The 23,701-nt window shown below is 39.7% G+C and overlaps 2 protein-coding genes across 2 annotated transcripts in view; both read right to left on the bottom strand.

Moving 5' to 3' along the window:
* Nucleotides 1–4,820, bottom strand: part of LOC139177313 (vomeronasal type-1 receptor 4-like) — a 6,555-nt gene extending 1,735 nt beyond the window's left edge. The window contains exon 1 of the mRNA XM_070772268.1: nucleotides 1–4,820. This exon is cut by the window's left edge and continues 1,735 nt beyond it. Within this exon, the coding sequence (XP_070628369.1) occupies nucleotides 1–492 (492 nt within the window). The 5' untranslated portion in view covers nucleotides 493–4,820.
* LOC139177312 (vomeronasal type-1 receptor 4-like) lies at nucleotides 4,814–23,701 on the bottom strand. Its single transcript, XM_070772267.1, has one exon. It carries the CDS (start codon nucleotides 20,624–20,626, stop codon nucleotides 19,673–19,675), a length of 954 nt encoding a protein of 317 aa, XP_070628368.1. The 5' UTR covers nucleotides 20,627–23,701; the 3' UTR covers nucleotides 4,814–19,672.

Genomic DNA, 23,701 nt, shown 5'->3' with positions numbered 1-23,701 from the left:
ATCTCTTTCTTCTGTGATGTTATTGTGACTCCATTTGCCAGTTATAAAGATAGGAAAAATGACATTTACCAGCATTTGCAGGATCCAACACAGGAAAAGAGAGGGAACGGTGTACTTGGGAGCTGTTACTTTCAGCGCTGCCCACCTGGAGTTCCAGGGACTGATTGTGATCACCTGAAAGACACTCAAGAGGCAGATGCTGCCAATGGACACTCCCCTCCCCACTCTGTGCAGAAAGAAGAGAAGTTTGCAGCCAAAATCACTGCGGATCTGCTTCCACCCAAAGATTGTCATTGTCTGGGGGACCCCTTTACAGACGAGGACCAAGGAGTTGGCCACAATCAGGTGCTTAAGGATCAAATCTGTGGACCTTAACCTGTAACCCATGATGTGAAGGACGATATAACTGCAAAGGAGTGAGAAATTCCCCAGGATTCCAACCACAGTCTGTGTTAAGATGATCATGCCTATTATGAAAAAGCTGCCAGCCATCCTCTCAGTTCACAGTCACTGGTACTTGTGAGTTAGAATGTCCTGCGTGGGAATATGAGGCATGGGCTACATGCATAGTGTCAACTGTAATCCAATATTCTCCACTTAACAATAGTTCCCACTTGGAAATATTTGCTTCTTGTGTTTTCTGTTACCAGCAGCCTTTAAAGGGTTCCATGTATAACATTTAAAGAGAACTAATATGTAAAGTTAATCACTGGAGATACTCATGTGATCACTTCTTCTTCACATATTTATTAGGCAGGAACTGAAGGGACCTTAGTTATACAGAGGAGTGTAACCTATACCCAGACATATTTGTCAAATCTGCTTCTTAATGCACAGTGAGGACTGAATCCCATTTGGCTACTCAAAACAGTGGTTCGAGGAACTTCCCAGGTGCTTAAATGATTAAGACTCTGCCTTCCACCACAGAGGGTCCAGGTTCAATCCCTGGTCCAGGATCGAAGATTCCACGAACTTTGATGCACGGACAAAGACAAAAAAAGAGTGCACTGATCACCAGCCATGCAAACAGCTAGATAGTTGCAAGCATATAATAAACCAGATCTATATTTGATTTTGATTTCACAACTATTGTTTGTAGACCTGTGGTATTTTGTAGTTTTCATATAACATGATTCCATTTATTTGTAAAGCTTTATTCTATGATACCACGTATTCTGAATAAAGTCTTAGCATCTTAATACATGAAAAACACTGCTGGCAATAGAATACAGCAGGAACCTGCCTCAGGACAAGGCAATGTCATGAAGACGAGAATGCTTCACTGTGAGGATGGCAACAGAAAGACTCTTGTTCCTATGACAGAAACACAACTGAAATAACATACATTATAGAAATGTTTGAATAATCATATGTAGGCAATAAACCTTAGGAAATAAACACTAGCATGTGATAAAACACTTTAAGTCAAAAGAAAATTATTATTGTCCAATCATATACTGAACAGTGTGTTATTGTCTGAGCCCAGTGAATAAATTAGCAATGAATTAATATTTGCAATTGACATTACATACAAAACACAGAGGCAAAATTTAGCACTTGTAAAGCATGTATTCTTGTGTCTTTCATAAACTGACATACTAGATTTGTTAGAATGTCAACAAATTGGTGTTGGTGTCTGTTTCTGATCTGATCACTTACCCAGAATCTTGATATGCCTTTCTCTCACAGACTCTGCTGCTCAGACGAAAGTACAACGAACATACCTTCCAGCTGGCAGGACAAGGGCTTGGTGGGATGGTCATTATACCCAGTGTGTGTGTGGGATGGAGGCAGCCAGATCCTGATAAATGGGTTTGAGACGCTGTCCTCCCCTCCCCTCCTGTCAAAACTGCAATTATCCTTTCACCTGCAGCAGTGATGGGACTGCAGGCCTGGGAGCTGAGAACATTTCTGGAAACTTTTCTCTCAATTGTTAATTACTGGAAACAATTACAAGTTTCTAGTTAGCACCCTTCAGAGACAACTGGCTCTACGCGAAAGGTATTTTCTTTTCCATGATCCCTGAAGGTGATGGTCTCATGAGGAAGAAATGCTGAAATCACACACATTAGGGACTGACACAAACCATTTGCGTCCTTCTGGATTCCTCGCTTCCCTGAGCATCTCTGCCCTAATACTAGTACTTTCCTCACCTTCAACCATTGAATGGAACCATCAATGAAAGTATTGGTAAAGAAATGGGATGAGACAAAATACCTGGGAAGTATATTCAAAGAGACAAAAGGAAAAGGAGGAACATCATCAAGAACTCATGATAGGATAAATGCAAAAGAAACAAGAGACCATAGCAAAAATCAACAAAGCCAAAAGCTGGTTCTTTGAAAGGATAAATAAAATTGACAAACCATTAGCCAGACTTATCAAGAACCAAAGGGAGAAAAATCAAATCAATAAAATTAGAAATGGAAATGGAGAGATCACAACAGACAACACAGAAATACAAAGGATCATAAGAGACTACTATCAACAATTATATGCCAATAAAATTGACAACGTGGAACAAATGGACAAATTCTTAGAAAAGTACAACTTTCCAAAGCTGGACCAGGATAAAATAGAAAATCTTAACAGACCCATCACAAGCACAGAAATTGAAACTATAATCAAAAATCTTTCAGCAAAAAAAAGCCCAGGTCCAGACGGCTTCACAGCTGAATTCTACCAAAAATTTAGAGAAGAGCTAACGCCTATCCTACTCAAACTCTTCTAGAAAATTGCAGAGCAAGGTAAACTTCCAAACTCATTCTATGAGGCCACCATCACCCTAATACCAAAACCTGACAAAGATCCCACAAAAAAAGAAAACTACAGGCCAATATCACTGATGAACAGAGATGCAAAAATCCTTAACAAAATTTTAGCAATCAGAATCCAACAACACATTAAAAAGATCATACACCATGACCAAGTAGGCTTTATCCCAGGGATGCAAGGATTCTTCAATATCCACAAATCAATCAATGTAATACACCACATTAACAAATTAAAAAATAAAAACCATATGATTATCTCAATAGATGCAGAGAAAGCCTTTGACAAAATTCAACATCCATTTATGATAAAAACTCTCCAGAAAGCAGGAATAGAAGGAACATATCTCAACATAATAAAAGCTATATATGACAACCCCACAGCAAACATTATCCTCAATGGTGAAAAATTGAAAGCATTTCCTCTAAAGTCAGGAACAAGACAAGGGTGCCCACTTTCACCATTACTATTCAACATAGTTTTGGAAGTTTTGGCCACAGCAATCAGAGCAGAAAAAGAAATAAAAAGAATCCAAATTGGAAAAGAAGAAGTAAAACTCTCACTGTTTGCAGATGACATGATCCTCTACATAGAAAACCCTAAAGACTCCACCAGAAAATTGCTAGAACTAATCAATGATTATAGTAAAGTTTCAGGATATAAAATCAACACACACAAATCCCTTGCATTCCTATACACAAATAATGAGAAAACAGAAAGAGAAATTAAGGAAACAATTCCATTCACCATTGCAACGGAAAGAATAAAATACTTAGGAATATATCTACCTAAAGAAACTAAAGACCTATATATAGAAAACTATAACACACTGGTGAAAGAAATCAAAGAGGACACTAATAGATGGAGAAATATACCATGTTCATGGGTTGGAAGAATCAATATAGTGGAAATGAGTATACTACCCAAAGCAATTTATAGATTCAATGCAATCCCTATCAAGCTACCAACGGTATTCTTCACAGAGCTAGAACAAATAATTTCACAATTTGTATGGAAATATAAAAAAACCTCGAATAGCCAAAGCTATCTTGAGAAATAAGAATGGAACTGGAAGAATCAACCTACCTGACTTCAGGCTCTGCTACAAAGCCACAGTCATCAAGACAGTATGGTACTGACACAAAGACAGAAATATCGATCAATGGAACAAAATAGAAAGCCCAGAGATAAATCCACGCACATATGGACACCTTATCTTTGACAAAGGAGGCAAGAATATACAATGGATTAAAGACAACCTCTTTAACAAGTGCTGCTGAGAGAACTGGTCAACCACTTGTAAAAGAATGAAACTAGACCACTTTCTAACACCATACACAAAAATAAACTCAAAATGGATTAAAGATCTCAACGTAAGACCAGAAACTATAAAACTCCTAGAGGAGAACATAGGCAAAACACTCTCCGACATACATCACAGCAGGATCCTCTATGACCCACCTCCCAGAATACTGGAAATAAAAGCAAAAATAAACAAATGGGACATAATTAAACTTAAAAGCTTCTGCACAACAAAGGAAACTATTAGCAAGGTGAAAAGACAGCCTTCAGAATGGGAGAAAATAATAGCAAATGAAGCAACTGACAAACAACTAATCTCAAAAATATACAAGCAACTCCTACAGCTCAATTTCAGAAAAATAAATGACCCAATCAAAAAAAATGGGCCAAAGAACTAAATAGACATTTCTCCAAAGAAGGCATACAGGTGGCTAACAAACACATGCAAAGATGCTCAACATCAATCATTATCAGAAATGCAAATCAAAACCACTATGAGGTACCATTTCACACCAGTCAGAATGGCTGTGATCCAAAAGTCTATAAGCAATAAATGCTGGAGAGGGTGTGTAGAAAAGGGAACCCTCTTACACTGTTGGTGGGAATGCAAACTAGTACAGCCACTATGGGGAACAGTGTGGAGATTCCTTAAAAAACTGGAAATAGAACTGCCTTATGATCCAGCAATTCCACTGCTGGGCATACATGCTGAGGAAACCAGAATTGAAAGAGACACATGTACCCCAATGTTCATTGCAGCACTGTTTATAATAGCCAGGACATGGAAGCAACCTAGATGTCCATCAACAGATGAATGGATAAGAAAGCTGTGGTACATATACACAATGGAGTATTACTCAGCCATTGAAAAGAATACATTTGAATCAGTTCTAATGAGGTGGGTGAAACTGGAGCCTGTTATACAGAGTGATATAAGTCAGAAAGAAAAACACCAATACAGTATACTAACACATATATATGGAATTTAGAAAGATGGTAACAATTATCCTGTATACGAGACAGCAAAAGAGACACTGATGTATAGAACAGTCTTTGGACTCTGTGGGAGAGAGAAGGTGGGATGATTTGGGAGATTGGCATTGAAATACGTATAATATCATATATGGAACGAGTCATCAGTCCAGGTTCGATGCACGATACTGGATTCTTGGGGATGGCACTGGGACGACCCAGAGGGATGGTATGGGGAGGCAGGAGGGAGGAGGGCTCAGGATGGGGAACACATGTATACCTGTGATGGATTTATTTTGATATTTGGCAAAACCAATACAATATTGTAAAGTTTAAAAATAAATTAAAATTCGAATAAAAAAAAAAGAACTCATGATAGGAACCACTGGCACAACTTATATCAACCTAGACTCATTTTCATAATCCAAAGCTAATTATTATGGAAATTTTGTAGGAAAATATACTTTATTATCATTGAACCCTGTGATAAGAATTGGGTGCAGAAAAAATAAATAGAAAAAAGAAAGAGGATTTGAAAATAGTTACAAAATAAAAGCACCTAGATCTGACAGCTTGATGATTTTATCAAGTACTTAATTCAGGAGCATCCTTGGAGATGAAACAGTATGCCACTAAAAACCAGTGCATCCGTGCAAAATTAAAAGAAAATCTGAAATGCAAGTAGGAGGCTTCAAAAAAGCAAACACACTGACAACTTGATCATGTACTTCTAGCCTCCAGAACTGTGAAAAACTATCTATGTGAAAAACTGTGAAAACTATCTATGTTTAAACCTCCCAGGCTGTTGTATTTTATTAAGGCAGGCCTAAAATGTAATACAAACTGTAAGAGTCTGTCTTTTTGATCCTGGGACTTCCAAGGGTGATCCTGGAATTTATGCTGGAGAAAGTTTTGCCTATGTTCTCTTCTAGCAGCTTTATGGTGTCATGTTCTATTTAACTCTTGGAGCCTAGTTGAGTTTTGTGTGTGTGTGTGTATGGTGTGAGAGCGTGATTTGACTTCACTGATTTACATGAGGCTGTCCAGCTACTGGAGAGGAGTGGAGAAATAACTCTAGAAAGAACAAAGAGAAGGAGCCAAAGCAAAAACAAAGCCCAGTTGTGAATGTGACCAGTGATGGAAGTAAAGTCCGATGCTGCAAAGAACAATATTGCATAGGAACCTGGAATGTTGGATCCATGAATCAAGGTACATTGGAAGTGGTCAAATAGGAGATGGGAGAAGTGATCATCGACATTTTAGGAATCAGTGAACTAAAATGGGCTGGAACGGGTGAATTTAATTCAGATGACCATTATATGTACCACTATGTGCAAGAATCCCTTAGAAGAAATGGAGTAACCCTCATGGTTAACAAAAGAGTCCGAAATGCAGTATTTGGCTGTAATCTCACAAATGACAGAATGATCTCTGTTCGTTTCCAAAGCAAAGCATTCAATATCACAGTAATCCAGGTCGATGCCCCAACCAGCAAGGCTGAAGAAGCTGAAGTTGAACGGTTCTATGAAGACCTACAAGACCTTCTAGCACTAACACCAAAAAAAGACGTCCTTTTTATCATAGGGGACTGGAATACAAAAGGAGGAAATCAAGAGATACCTGGAGTAACAGGCAACTTTGGCCTTGGAGTACAAAATGAAGCGGGGCAAAGGCTAACAGAATTTTGCCAAGACAACGCACTGGTCATAGCAAACACTCTATTTCAAGCCACAAGGGACAATGCTACACCAGATGGACATCACCAGATGGTCAACACCAAAATCAGATTGATTATATTCTTTGCAGGCAAAGATGGAGAGGCTCTATACAGTCAGCAAAAACAAGACCAGGAGCTGACTGTGGCTCATATCATGAACTCCTTATTGCCAAAGGCAGACTGAAATTGAAGAAAGTAGGGAAAACCACTAGATCATTCACGTATGATCTCAATCAAATCCCTTACAACTATACAGTGAAAGTGACAAGCAGATTCAAGTGATTATATCTGATAGAAAGAGTGCCTGAAGAACTGTGGACAGAGGTTCCTGACATTGTACAGGAGGCAGTGTTCAAGACCACCCCCAAGAAAAAGAAATGCAAAAAGACGAAATGGTTGTCTGAGGAGGCCTTACAATTAGCTGAGAAAAAAAGAGATGATAAAGGAAAAGGAGAAAAGGAAAGATACACCCATCTGAATACAAACTTCCAGGAATAGCAAGGAGAGATAAGAAAGCCTGCCTCAGTGATCATGCAAAGACATAGAGGAAACCAATGAAATGAGGAAGATGAGGTATCTCTTCAAGAAAATTGGAGATACCAAGGGAACATTTCATGCAGAGATGGGTACAATAAAGGACAGAAATGGTATGGACCGAACAGAAGCAGAAGATATTAAGAAGAGGTGGCAAGAAGACACAGAAGACTATTCAAAACAATCTCATGACCCAGATAACCACGATGGTGTGACCATTCACACTCACCTAGAGCCAGACATCCTGGATTCTGAAGTCAAATACGCCTTAGGAGGCATCATGACGAACAGAGCTAGTGGTGGTGATGGAATTCCAGATGAGCTATTTCAAGTCCTAAAAGATGATGCTGTGAACGTGCTGCACTTAATAGGCCAGCAAATTTGGAAAACTCAGCAGTGGCCACAGAACTGGAAGAGATCCGTTTTCATTCCAATCCCAAAGAAAGGCAATGCCAAAGAATGCTCAAACTACCACACAATTGCACTCATCTCACACACTAGCAAAGTAATGATCAAAATTCTCCAAGCCACGCTTCAACAGTATGTGAACCAAGAACTTCCAGATGTACAAGCTGGATTTAGAAAAGGCAGAGGAACCAGAGATCAAATTACCAACATCCGCTGGATCATCAAAAAAGCAAGAGAGTTCCAGAAAAACATCTACTTCTGCTTTATTGGATACAACAAAGCCTTTGACTGTGTGCATCACAATCAACTGTGGAAAATTCTTCAAGAGATGAGAGTACCAAACCACTGGACCGGCCTCCTGTGAAATCTGCATGCAAGTTTAGAAGCAACTGTTAGAATGGACATGGAACCATGGACTGGCTCCAAATTGGGAAAGGAGTACGTTCAAGGCTGTATATTCTCACCCTGCTTACTTAACTTATATGCAGAGTACATCATGCGAAATGCCAGGCTGGATGAAACAATTGCCAGGAGAAATGTCAATAACTTCAGATATGCAGATGACACCATCCTTATGGCAGAAAGTGAAGAACTCTAGAACTATACAACCTCTGGATGAATGTGAAAGAGGAGAGTGAAAAAACTGGCTTAAAACTCAAGATTCAAAACACAAAGATCATGGCATCTGGTCCCACTACTTCATGTCAATAGATGAGGAAACAATGGAAACAGTGACAGAATTTATTTCCTTGGGCTCCAAAATCACTGCAGATGGTCATGCAGCCATGAAATTAAAAGATGCTTGATCCTTTGAAGAAAAGTTATGATCAACAAGATAGCATATTAAAAAGCAGAGACATTACTTTGCTGACAAAGGTCCATCTAGTCAAAGCTATGGTTTTTCCTGTAGTGAGGTATGGATGTGAGAGTTGGACCATAAAGAAAGCAGAACACAGAAGAATTGATGCTTTTGAACTGTGGTGTTGGAGAAGACTCTTGAGAATTCCTTGAACTGCACAGAGATCAGAGCAGTCAGCCCTAATGGAAATCAGTCCTGAATATTCACTGGAAGGACTGATGCTGAAGCTGAAGCACCAATACTTTGGCCACCTGATGCGAAGACTGAACTCATTGGAAAAGACCCTGATGCTGTGAAGGATTGAAGGCAGGAGAAGGAGAGGACAAGATGAGATGCTTGGATGGCAACACCGACCTGATGGGCATGAGTTTGAGCAAGCTCTGGCAGTTGGTGCTGGACAGGGAAGCCCGGCATGCTGCAGTCGTGGGGTCACAAAGAGTTGGACGTGACTGAGCAACTGAACTGATCTAATTACATTGGGCCCACAGATAATTGGGGGAAATTCCCTATCTTGAATCAACTCTTTAGTAAACTTAATGGACCTGAAAAATCCACTTGCCATGTAATATAACATGACTACCCAGATGATGTCACATCCATGAGAGGAGAACTGTTTATTATTTATATAATTACCAATATGTTCTCAACACTATGAGCAATCTTTACCTCTTGTGATGGTTTCTTACGAGGAAGAAGCTAGTATAAGGGGATATGCCCTCACAATGTTTAGTGGTCTTATCTTTTGTCTGACTCTTTGTGACCCCATGGATTGCACCATGGCAAGCTTCCCTGTCCATCACCAACTCTTGGAGCTTACTCAAACTCATGTCCATAGAGTCGGTGATGTCATCCAACCATCTCATCCTCTGTTGTCCCCTTCTCCTCCTGCCTTCAATCCTTCCCAGCATAATGGTCTTTTCAAGTGAGTCAGTTCTTCTCATCATGGGCCAAAATATTGGGGTTTCAGCCAGCATCAGTCCTTCCAATGAATATTCAGGACTGATTTCCTATAGGATGGACTGGTTGGATCTCCGTGAAATCCAAGGGAGTCTCAAGAGTCTTCTCCAACACCACAGCTCAAAAGCATCAATTCTGCAGTGCTCAGCTTTTTTTACAGTCCAACTCTCACATCCATACATGACTACTGGAAAAAACGTAGCCTTGACTAGACGGACCTTTGTTGGCAAATAATGTCTCTGCTTTTTAATATGCTGTCTAGGTTGGTCATAACTTTACTTCCAAGGAGCAAGCATCATTTAATTTCATGGCTGCAATCACCATCTGCAGTGATTTTGAAGCCCCCCAAAATAAAGTCAGCCACTGTTTCCATTGTTTCCCCATCTATTTGCCCTGAAGTGATGAGACCAGAGGCCATGATCTTCGTTTTCTAAATGTTGAGCTTTAAGCCAACTTTTTCACTCTCCTCTTTCACTTTCATCAAGAGGCTCTTTAGTTCTCTTGCGCTTTCTGCCATAAGGGTGGTGTCATCTGCATATCTGAGGTTATTGATATTTCTCCCTGCAACCTTGATTCCAGCTTGTGCTTCATCCAGTCCGTAATTCTGCATGATGTACACTGCATTTAAGTTAAACAAGCAGGGTGACAATAAACAACCTTGACATGCACCTTTCTCGATTTTGAACCAGTCTGTGGTTCCATGTCCAGTTCTCACTGTTTCTTCTTGACCTGCATACAGATTTCTCAGGAGGCAGGTCAGGTGGTCTGGTATTCCCATTCTATGGATTTTTCAGGAGGCAGATCAGGTGGTCTGGTATTCCCATTCTTTAAGAATTTCCACAGTTTGTTGTGATCCACACAGTCAAAGGTTTTGGCATAGTCAATAAACCAGAAGTAGATGTTTTTCTGGAACTCTCTTGCTTTCTCGATGATCCAATCGATGTTGGCAATTTGATCTCCGGTTCCTCGGCCTTTTCTAAATCCAGCCTGAATGTCTGGAAGTTCATGGTTCACATACTGTTGAATTGGTTACAGTAAAGCTTAAAGGGTTTAAAGACTCATATATCTGCATTTTAAATGGTATGTTTCAGAAATACCAGAACACATAAATGTGTTTTCATCATATCAGTAGAGAGCCATAGAATTTCTTTGAGGTATAGCAAATATTGAAAAACACAGTGGACTTTGAACATGATGAGCTGACATCACTCCCCAACCCCTGCATCACTGGACACCAGTAAACAGCCTCTCCTTCCTGAACCTGTGAGTTCACATCCTATGACTGATATTGTGAAGGAAGAGGTAGAATGCTGTTGAGTGTTGTTTCCTCAAAATTTTAGCTTTCCTCTTTTACTGTATCTGCGTTAAAACAGTTTTGAGGGTATTTTAAATAAGCAAGATATTTTCCCCCTGAGCTGAAATTAGAAAGTAACCGTGACTGATTAAATACTATGTGGTGTATGTATTCAATGGAATACAACTCAGCCATAAAAAGAATTGAAATAATGCCATTTGCAGCAACATGGATAGAGTTAGAGATGATCATACTCAGGGGAGTAAGCCAGAAAGAGAGCAACAAATACCACGTGATATCATTTATGTATGGAAACTAAAATACTGGGGCCTCCCAGGTGGTGCTGGGGGTAAAGAACCCTCCTGCCAATGAAGGAGACATAAGAGATGTGGGTTCCATCCAAGTCTGATCCACTACTTGGGTCAGGAAGATTCCCTGAGTAGTGCATGGCAACCCACTCCAGTATTCTTCCCTGGAGAATCCTCATGGACAGAGAAATCTGCTAGGCTGCAGTCTGAAGGGTTGAACATGACTGAAGCAACTGAGCGAGCGAAAACATGACACAAATGAGCTTATCTATGAAGAACAACAGACTCACAGACATAGAAACAGAATTGTGGTTCCCAAGGGGGAAGGTGGGGGAAGGATGGATTGGGAGTTTGAGATTAGTAGATGAAAACTATTAAAGACAGAATGTATCAAGAACAATGTCCTACTGCACAGCACATGGAACTATAGTTAATATCTTGTGATAAGCCATGGTGGGAAAGAATATGAAAAAAAATCGCTAAATCACATTGCAGTACAGCAGACATTAACACCATACTGTAAATCAACATCATATATCAGAAAAATAAATTTTTAAAACCTGAATATGTCAGATATGAAGTGAAGTGAAAGTCACCCAGTCGTAGCCAACTCTTTGCAGCAGACATTAACACCATACTGTAAATCAACATCATATATCAGAAAAATAAATTTTTAAAAACTGAATATGTCAGATATGAAATGAAGTGAAAGTCACCCAATCGTAGCCAACTCTTTGAGACCCCCATGGACTGTAGACTGCCGGGCTCCTCTCTCCATGGAATTCTCCAGGCCAGAATACTGGATTGGGTAGGCGTTCCCTTCTCCAGGGCATCTCCCCAACCCAGGGATCAAATCCAGGTCTCCTGCATTGCAGGCAGATTCTTTATCATCTGAGTCACCAGGGAAGCCCAAGAATACTGGAGTGGGTAGCCTCTCCCTTCTCCAGCTGATCTTCCTGACCCAGGAATTATACTGGCGTTTCCTGCATTGCAGGTGGATTTTTTACCAGCTGAGCTACCAAGGAAGGTATGATAACATGACAAATTGTGGAATTAATGAATGGGTCCTCTGCCACGTCCTTCATTTCCAGCTCACCCTTCTTACAAGTAGATGTTACCAAGCTGAATGTGGGTCCATAGGAGTCTTTCAACGTATTGTTGCATGCAATTTTCTAATATTTTGTGGATGGTTTTTGCATCTATGTTTATGAGACATTCTGGCCCGTAATTTTCTTTATATATATTGCCATTTTGTGCTTTTGGTATCAGAGTGATGTTGGTCTCATTAAATGAGGTAAAAAGCGTTCTCTTCAGTTTTTTTGGAAGTGCTTGGGAAGCATCGGTATTAACTCTTTGAATGTTTGGTAAAATTCACTTGGGAAGCCATTTGGTCCTGAATTTTTGTTTGGGGAAGTTTTCTATTACTATTTCAAGCACTGGACGAGTGATCAGTCTAGTCAGGTTTTTTATTTCATGATTCAGTCTTGGAAGGTTGTATGATTCTAAAAATGGACCTTATTCTTCTGGTCTGTCCAAGTTTGTTGGCATAGATAGATGTTCACAATATTGTCACAATTATTTGTATTCTTAGTAATTATTGCTCTTTTTCTTCTTGTTTCATAATGTATTGATCAGAACCTTCTCTCTCTCTTTTTTAAAAGTGAGTCTAATTAAAGGTTTCTCAATTTTGTTTCCCTTTCCAAAGAACCAGTACTTAGTTTGATTGACCTTTTAAAAAATATTTATTTATGTATCTGGGTGCACTCTGCCTTAGTTGTGGACTCGGTATCTTTAGTTGCGGCATGCAAAGTCTTAGTTGTCGCATGTGCTATCGAGATCCTGGACCATGGATCAAACTCAGGCCTCCTGATTGGGAGCATGGAGTCCCAGTGGACTTAGCTACTGGATCACCAGGGAACTCCCTGATTGATCTTTTCTACTGTCTTTTTAGTCTCTGTTTTATTTATTTCCACACTAATTTTATCATTTCCTTCATTCTCCTGACTTTGGGTTTTGTTTGTTTCTCTTTTCTAGTTTCTTTAGGTGTATGGCTAGAATGTTATTTGAAATTTTCCTTCTTTCTTTAGGTGGGCCCATATTGCTGTAAACTCCTCTCTCACTTTTCTAGTTCTCTTCTCAAAGATGGCTTCTTCATTTCATACCATTGTGAGTGGAATATAGGATATATGTGATTTCTACTTAAATGTGTTGAAATTTGTTTTGGGTTCCAATATATGGTCTATCCTTGAGCAATCGAGCCAGGAGCAGTACCCATGGCTGACAACTCAGAGAAATGGATGCGTTGGTGAGTGAGTAGTCTGAGCCACAGATTGGGTACCCCAGTCCTAGGGTCCTGCGTGTTTGATACAAGCCTCACTGTCTGGTGGGAGAAGCGCTGAGACGAGAAGAAGAGCTATAGGAAGATAGGACTATGCTCATGAGGAGCACACATTGACTAGTCCATGAGGCAGGGAAGACAGAGGTCTACTCAAGTAGCTGCTGTTTTACCACAACCAACTCACCACACACTCCAGCCCCAGTGGAATGAACACACCAGTCCTCCTCCCTCCATGGCACTGGATCTGGAGCAGTCACTGTGAGGGAAGAGTTGACGGAGGGACACAGAGATAACCCACAGCCAGGGCAGAGCCTGGGTGGAGCAGTGGCAGCCACTTTTGGTGTTGATTCAAGCAACCCCCCAGAAGCAGCCCAGAGATCATATGACAGCTATTTCACTACAGCTCATTACGCAGGGATAATTTGCAGGTAAATATGCAAAGAACTGCCTACCCTGAGGAGCAGTTTCACACAGTGCAGGAGTGACAGAGGATGGGAAAACTTTAGAGACACAAGGGACTTTCCACCCAGACAAGACAGAGGGGTCTGCTCTAGTGGCTGCAGAGTTTCCCACGACCATCTACCACCTACTCATGTGCCCAGCCTGAACACAGCAAATGCTTCTGCCCAACTCAATCCATGTCATATCGCTGCATTGGATCTAGGGAGCCTACAACCAGAGAGAAGACTTCACCAAGGGACACAGAACAACCTGGTTCTGGGACAGAGCTGTTCCACAACAGCTCACTTACCAACCAATGCTTAGGGTCCCCGTGAGCTCCTGCAAGCTGTAAAGAGCAGCTCCATAACAGGGTGGGGGTTGTAAAGACAGGGAGCAGTCTTCAACTGTGAAGGACAATGGGAACTTGCACTTGAGGCTGCGACAGCACAGCCATTGGCACCTACATAGGCAGAGCATCAGACCCCTGTCTGCCCATGGTTCCCAATTGATTCAGAGGTCTTCTTACTCTGGGGAAATGGACCCACTGTGTGGAGAGGAACAACACACACTTAGAAGAACGAGATTCACCTTGGGCCTGACCCACAGGGTTTCTGTTCCAGCACCTAACTGGATTTTTTAAAAAATGAGTTCTTTCACTATGTTTCCTGCAAGAGACTTACCTCAGATATAAATCTGCAAAGAGACAAACACACAGAGACTAAACAACACACTACTAAAACATGATAGTGAAAGGTTGTTGTTGAACAATACAAAGACGCCAGGATTTTTGGCCTCTGGAGGATAAGATTTCAACACGGGGCCAGAGACGAGGCTTGATCACTCAGAGCTTTTGTGTAATAAAGTTTTATTAAAGTATAAAGGAGATACAGAAAGCTTCTGACATAGGCATCAGAAAGGGGCAGAAAGAGTACCCCCCTGCTAGTCTTCAGCTGGATGTTATATAGTCACTAACCGTCTGTTAATGAAAGAAAGGAATGTCTTAAAACTCAGAATGGCACAAGGCCCCTCATCCATAAGATGCATTTTGGGATAATCTTGACACTAGACGACTCATCCCAGGCCATAAAATGATTAACTTGAATCTTGTAGAAGGGCAGATTACCATACAAATAATTTTGTTTACATAGGTTAGGGGAACAATATCTGAGTATAATATTCTGCTTTGTCAAGTAGCTTCTGAGCCATTAGGCGGAACCGACTTGAAGACAGAGTCTGGGGTAAATGCACAGTACATTAAATAGCTTAAGACAAACATTTCCATAAGAAAAATGCATTGGTTATGTCAAGGTTTGAGAATAGTTAACTTCAGGTGAAACCAGGTGTCATTATGGCAACACAGTATGTTAAGAGAAACCTCCTTTTAAATTTGTATAGAGAAGAAAAAAATATTGCTAGTTTGTTTCCTCCTGCCACTTAAGAGAGACAAAAATGTCTGACACTTGCAGGCTATTTCCTCCACTTGGAGACTCCTGGCCTTCCTGCCTGTCACCCTCTCAATAGGTTCAAAAAACATATCAAGAGTAAATCAGAAATTACCAGAAGACAAATGAGAATAACAACACAACTTTCCAAAATTGATGGAACACAGTAAACACACTTCTAAGAGAAAACTTTATACCAATACAGGCCTATTTCAAATGTCTGAAAAAATCTAAAGAAAAAGCCCAAATCCACTTAACTGACCAAATTTCTAGAAACCGTCTTTGATGCTCGGGGCTGGTACATGGGATGACCTAGAGGGATGGTATGGGGAGGGACATGGGAGGGGGATTCAGGATGGGGAACACGTGTACACCCATGGTGGATTCATGTGGATGTATGGCAAAAGCAATACAATATTGTAATTAGCCTGCAATTAAAATAAGTACATTTATATTAAAAAATAAGACTGAATTAGGAAGAAATAGACAATCTAGAAAGCAAAAAAGCAAAATGGCTGTCTGAGGAGGCCTTACAAATAGCTGTGAAAGGAAGAGACGTGAAAAGCAAGGGAGAAAAGGAAAGATATACTCATTTGAATGCAGAGTTCCAAAGAATAGCAAGGAGAGATAAGAAAGCCTTCTTCAGCGATCAATGCCAAGAAATAGAGGAAAACAACAGAATGGGAAAGACTAGATATCTCTTCAAGAAAATTAGAGACACCAAGGGAACATTTCATGCAAAGTTGGGCACAATAAAGGACAAAAATGGTATGGACCTAACAGAAGCAGAAGATATTAAGAAAAGGTGGCAAGAACACACAGAAGAACTGTACAAAAAAGACCTTCACAAGCCAGATAATCATGATGGTGTGATCATTCACACTCACCTAGAGCCAGACATCCTGCAATGTGAAGCCAAGTGGGTCTTAGGAAGCATCACTATGAACAAAGCTAGTGGAGGTGATGGAATTCCAGTTGAGCTATTTCAAGTCCTAAAAGATGATGCTGTGAAAGCGATGCACTCAATATGCCAGCAAATTTGGAAAATTCAGCAGGGGCCACAGGAATGGAAAAGATCCATTTTCATTCCAATCCCAAAGAAAGGCAATGCCAAAGAATGCTCAAACTACTACACAATTGCACACATCTCACACGCTAGTAAAGTAATGCTCAAAATTCTCCAAGTCAAGCTTCATCAATGCATGAACTGTGAACTTCCAGATGTTCAACTGGTTTTAGAAAAGGCAGAGGAACCAACCAGAGATCAAATTGCCAACATCTGCAAAAAAGCAAGAGAGTTCCAGAAAAAACATCTATTTCTGCTTTCTTGACTATGCCAAAGCCTTTGATGTGTGGATCACAATAAACTGTGAAAAATTCTGAAAGAGGTGGGAATACCAGACCACCTGACCTGCCTCTTGAGAAACCTATATGCAGGTCAGGAAGCAACAGTTAGAACTGGACATGGAACAACAGACTGGTTCCAAATAGGAAAAGGACTACGTCAAGGCTGTATATTGTCACCCTGCTTATTTAACTTATATGCAGAGTACATCATGAGAAATGCGGGGCTGGAGGAAGCACAAGCTGGAATCAAGATTTCTGGGAGAAATATCAATAACCTCAGATATGCAGACGAAATGACCCTTATGGCAGAAAGTGAAGAGGAACTAAAAAGCCTCTTGATGAAAGTGAAAGAGGAGAGTGAAAAAGTTAGCTTACAGCTCAACATTCAGAAAACTAAGATCATGGCATCCAGTCCCATCACTTCATGGCAAATAGATGGGGAAACAGTAGAAACAGTGGCTGACTTTATTTTGGTGGGGGGGGGGGGGGGCTCCAAAATCACTGCAGATGGTGATTACAGCCATGAAATTAAAAGACGCTTACTCCTTGGAAGGAAAGTTATGACCAACCTAGATAGCATATTGAAAAGCAGAGACATGACTTTGTCCACAAAGGTCTGTCTAGTCAAGGCTATGGTTTTTCCAGTAGGCACATATGGATGTGAGCGTTGGACTATAAAGAAAGCTGAGCGCTGAAGAATTGATGCTTTTGAACTGTGGTGTTGGAGAAGACTTTTGAGAGTCCCTTGGACTGCAAGGAGATCCAACCAGTCCTTCCTAAAGGAAATCGGTCCTTAATATTATTTGGAAGGACTGATGTTGAAGCTGAAACTCCAATACTTTGGTCACCTTCTGTGAAGAGCTGACTCATTTGAAAAGACCCTGATGCTGGAAAAGATTGAAGGCGAGAGGAGAAGGGGACGACAGAAGATGAGATGGTTGGATGGCATCATCGACTCAATGGACATGAGTTTGGGTAAACTCCAGGAGTTGGTGATGGACAGGGAGGCCTGGTGTACTGCGGTTCATGGGGTCGCAAAAAGTCGGACATGACTGAGAGAGTGAACTGAACTGAACTGAATCAAAAACCTCCCAGAAAACAATGTCCAGGGCCTGAGGGTATCACATGTGATCCTATGAAGCATTTTTAAAAATAAAATCTACCCTTCTTAAACTATTACAAAAATTAAAGAGGAGGAGAACACTCTTAAATTTATTATATCAGGCTAACTTTACATTGATATCAGTACTATAAAGAGACACTACAGAAAATTACAGATCATTTTCTTGATGAATATGGTTGAAAAAAATTTTCAACAAAATATTAGCAGACAGAATTCAACAATCTATTAAAGATATCATAAATGATTACCACGTAGCATTGTTCCAGAGATGCAAGGATGGTTAAAAATCCATAAGTCAATCCACGTGATACACAACATTAAAAAAAGGAAGATAAACACAAGATTGTGTCAATAGACTTAGAAAAAGCATTGACAAAATCTAACATCCATTCATGGTAAATACTCTCAGAAAAATGAGCATAGAGAAAATACATCTCCACGTAACAAATCAAACCCACAGAGGTGGATATCTGAAAGCTTTTTCCTCTAAAATCAGGACCAAGACAAGGATGCTCACTCTTGCCACTCTGGTTTAACAGTATTTGGACAAAAAAGTAATAAGACACATCCAATGCCTAAGAGAAGTAAAACTGTCACTACTATAGAGAAATGATACTTTCTATAGAAAACCCTAATGTCTCCACCAGAAAACTAATGAATTCAGTACACACACACAATGGAATATTCCTCACCCTTTAAGAATAAAATTTTGCTGCTTCTACCATAGATGGACCTGGAAATCATTCTGTTTAGTGAACTAAGTCAGACAAAGTTAAATACTGTATATTATCCCTTGACATATGGAATCTAAAGCTAGTACAAATGGATGAAAATAATGATATAGAAAAAGACTCACATATAGAGAATAAACTAGTGCTTACCAGTGGAGAGAGAAAGTGGGAAGGGGCAAGACACAGTAAAGATTTAGAAGTACACATTACTATGTAGAAAATAAATAAACTACAAGGACATACTTTATAGCACAGGGAATATAGCCAATAGTTCATAATAACTTTAAACAAGTATAACCTATATACTGAACCACAATGTTGTACCTCTGCCACTACTATAATACTGTAAATCAACTATAATTCAAGGAAAAATTTGACATAAAAGAAAAGTTATGCATTGTGATATGTGGTTGTAATGGCAGTCACATTACAATATTTATGTGTAACAAATTATCACATCTTACACTTAAAATTCACACAATGTTATATGTCAAATATATTTCAGTTTTTTATGTCTGCTGAAATATATTTTTCTTTCGGTGTGTTTTGTATTGTACTTCACTTCAAACTGCTCATTTCTACATGAAAATATTTAAATGCGCTAATCTCCCTGCAAGACTCTTTCTAATAAATACTGCCATTTCTCTTAACAATGTGAACTATAAACTTGTAACTGGCTCCCAAATTCTTACCTGATTTTACCTTCGCGTAGTAACCAGGGTATTCTTTACTCTGTGAGGACATTAATTTCTTCCATTTTATTTCTGACTACTGTACACACTGATCCGTTTTCATGTATACTTTTATCTATAATTCCACACCTACTTCATTTGTGGGAAATTCGTTCTGTTAGACTGAAAGTAACACATTTGAACACTTTATAATATGCATATCATTTCAAGACTTGTTTATTGCATAAATTTGTGAACTCCTTTCCTACAAGGAAACTTCAATGATATGATTTTTTATGAGGTATTCATATTTCATGACAATATATTTCAATTGGCCTTTATATTGAAGAAGACATTTGGCATGTCCTGTATATTATCTTGAAATTCAAATTTTAAATTAGGATTCTGAGGGTGAATAAATGAGCTGGCAGTGGCTCATTATAGAATAAATAAAATTCACACTTTTCTCATAATAGTAGAGGACTTTGCATTTCTTTCCCAGGCAAAGTAGAGCCTTTGTACACTGGAGTCACGGCTTATGAGCAGAAAGGGGCTGACACTTGGGAAGCATGCTGCTATGATTATAGACATGTTCACAAACAACCAGCTGGGCTGAACAAAAAGAGCCAAAAGAACTTGAAAGATGGAGGAAAGAGTATAAAAGCAGACAAAGGTGCCCCCCAGGAGAAGGATGGTTTTAGTAGCCCTGGACTCAGGGGAGGACCTGGAGGAGGCATCAGTCCTACGAATGTGCTGGACCTGCTGCTTATGTCGGTAGAGAATGAGAACCATGGAGCCACCGGCCCAGAGCGTGAGCCCCAAACATAAAACATCAGGGGATGACAGCAATGCTGCATACAAGGCGTCTCTGGTTTTTATATTCTTCTGGTCAGTATGAGTACTAGAACAGCAGCCATAATCTCTTTCCTCTGTGATGTTATTGTGACTCCATTTGCCAGTTATATAGATGGGAAAAATGACATTTACCGGCATTTGGAGGATCCAACACAGGAAAATAGAGGGAACGGTGTACTTGGGAGCTATTACTTTCAGCGCTGCCCACCTGGAGTTCCAGGGACTGATTGTGATCATCTGAAAGACACTCAAGAGGCAGATGCTGCCAATGGACACTCCCCTCCCCATTCTGTGAAGAAAGAAGAGAAGTTTGCAGCCAAAATCACTGCGGATCTGCTTCCACCCAAAGATTGCCATTGTCTCGGGGACCCCTTTACAGAGGAGGACCAAGGAGTTGGCCACAATCAGGTGCTTAAGGATCAAATCTGTGGACCTTAACCTGTAACCCATGATGTGAAGGACGATATAACTGCAAAGGAGTGAGAAATTCCCCAGGATTCCAACCACAGTCTGTGTTAAGATGATCATGCCTATTATGAAAAAGCTGCCAGCCATCCTCTCAGTTCACAGTCACTGGTACTTGTGAGTTAGAATGTCCTGCGTGGGAATATGAGGCATGGGCTACATGCATAGTGTCAACTGTAATCCAATATTCTCCACTTAACAATAGTTCCCACTTGGAAATATTTGCTTCTTGTGTTTTCTGTTACCAGCAGCCTTTAAAGGGTTCCATGTATAACATTTAAAGAGAACTAATATGTAAAGTTAATCACTGGATATACTCATGTGATCACTTCTTCTTCACAAATTTATTAGGCAGGAACTGAAGGGACCTTAGTTATACAGAGGAGTGTAACCTATACCCAGACAGGTTAAGTATTTGTCAAATCTGCTTCTTAATGCACAGTGAGGACTGAATCCCATTTGGCTACTCAAAACAGTGGTTCAAGGAACTTCCCAGGTGCTTAAATGATTAAGACTCTGCCTTCCACCACAGAGGGTCCAGGTTCAATCCCTGATCCAGGATCAAAGATTCCACGAACTTTGATGCACAGACAAAGACAAAAAAAGAGTGCACTGATCACCAGCCATGCAAACAGCTAGTTAGTTGCAAGCATATAATAAACCAGATCTATATTAATTTTGATTTCACAACTATTGTTTGTAGACCTGTGGTATTTTGTAGTTTTCATATAACATGATTCCATTTATTTGTAAAGCTTTATTCTATGATACCATGTATTCTGAATAAAGTCTTAGCATCTTAATACATGAAAAACACTGCTGGCAGTAGAATACAGCAGGAACCTGCCTCAGGACAAGGCAATGTCATGAAGACAAGAATGCTTCACTGTGAGGATAGCAACAGAAAGACTCTTGTTCCTATGACAGAAACACAACTGAAATAACATACATTATAGAAATGTTTGAATAATCATATGTAGGCAATAAACCTTAGGGAATAAACACTAGCATGTGATAAAACAGTTTAGGACAAAAGAAAATTATTATTGTCCAATCATATACTGAACAGTGTGTTATTGTCTGAGCCCAGTGAATAAATTAGCAATGAATTAATATTTGCAATTGACATTACATACAAAACACAGAGGCAAAATTTAGCACTTGTAAAGCATGTATTCTTGTGTCTTTCATAAACTGACATACTAGATTTGTTAGAATGCCAACAAATTGGTGTTGGTGTCTGTTTCTGATCTGATCACTTACCCAGAATCTTGATATGCCTTTCTCTCACAGACTCTGCTGCTCAGACGAAAGTACAACGAACATACCTTCCAGCTGGCAGGACAAGGGCTTGGTGGGATGGTCATTATACCCAGTATGTGTGTGGGATGGAGGCAGCCAGATCCTGATAAATGGGCTTGAGACGCTGTCCTCCCCTCCCCTCCTGTCAAAACTGCAATTATCCTTTCACCTGCAGCAGTGATGGGACTGCAGGCCTGGGAGCTGAGAACATTTCTGGAAACTTTTCTGTCAATTGTTAATTACTGGAAACAATTACAAGTTTCTAGTTAGCACCCTTCAGAGACAACTGGCTCTACGCGAAAGGTATTTTCTTTTCCATGATCCCTGAAGGTGATGGTCTCATGAGGAAGAAATGCTGAAATCACACACATTAGGGACTGACACAAACCATTTGCGTCCTTCTGGATTCCTCACTTCCCTGAGCATCTCTGCCCTAATACTAGTACTTTCCTCACCTTCAACCATTGAATGGAACCATCAATGAAAATATTGGTAAAGAAATGGGATGAGACAAAATACCTGGGAAGTATATTCAAAGAGACAAAAGGAAAAGGAGGAACATCATCAAGAACTCATGATAGGATAAATGCAAAAGAAACAAGAGACCATAGCAAAAATCAACAAAGCCAAAAGCTGGTTCTTTGAAAGGATAAATAAAATTGACAAACCATTAGCCAGACTTATCAAGAACCAAAGGGAGAAAAATCAAATCAATAAAATTAGAAATGGAAATGGAGAGATCACAACAGACAACACAGAAATACAAAGGATCATAAGAGACTACTATCAACAATTATATGCCAATAAAATTGACAACGTGGAACAAATGGACAAATTCTTAGAAAAGTACAACTTTCCAAAGCTGGACCAGGATAAAATAGAAAATCTTAACAGACCCATCACAAGCACGGAAATTGAAACTGTAATCAAAAATCTTTCAGCAAAAAAAAGCCCAGGTCCAGACGACTTCACAGCTGAATTCTACCAAAAATTTAGAGAAGAGCTAACGCCTATCTTACTCAAACTCTTCTAGAAAATTGCAGAGCAAGGTAAACTTCCAAACTCATTCTATGAGGCCACCATCACCCTAATACCAAAACCTGACAAAGATGCCACAAAAAAAGAAAACTACAGGCCAATATCACTGATGAACAGAGATGCAAAAATCCTTAACAAAATTTTAGCAATCAGAATCCAACAACACATTAAAAAGATCATACACCATGACCAAGTAGGCTTTATCCCAGGGATGCAAGGATTCTTCAATATCCGCAAATCAATCAATGTAATACACCACATTAACAAATTAAAAAATAAAAACCATATGATTATCTCAATAGATGCAGAGAAAGCCTTTGACAAAATTCAACATCCATTTATGATAAAAACTCTCCAGAAAGCAGGAATAGAAGGAACATACCTCAACATAATAAAAGCTATATATGACAAACCCACAGCAAACATTATCCTCAATGGTGAAAAATTGAAAACATTTCCTCTAAAGTCAGGAACAAGACAAGGGTGCCCACTTTCACCATTACTATTCAACATAGTTTTGGAAGTTTTGGCCACAGCAATCAGAGCAGAAAAAGAAATAAAAAGAATCCAAATTGGAAAAGAAGAAGTAAAACTCTCACTGTTTGCAGATGACATGATCCTCTACATAGAAAACCCTAAAGACTCCACCAGAAAATTGCTAGAACTAATCAATGATTATAGTAAAGTTGCAGTATATAGAATCAACACACACAAATCCCTTGCATTCCTATACACAAATAATGAGAAAACAGAAAGAGAAATTAAGGAAACAATTCCATTCACCATTGCAACGGAAAGAATAAAATACTTAGGAATATATCTACC

Source organism: Bos indicus, chromosome 18 (genome assembly GCF_029378745.1).
Source record: "Bos indicus isolate NIAB-ARS_2022 breed Sahiwal x Tharparkar chromosome 18, NIAB-ARS_B.indTharparkar_mat_pri_1.0, whole genome shotgun sequence".
NCBI lineage: Eukaryota > Metazoa > Chordata > Mammalia > Artiodactyla > Bovidae > Bos > Bos indicus.
This window is presented reverse-complemented; position numbering and strand designations above follow the sequence as displayed.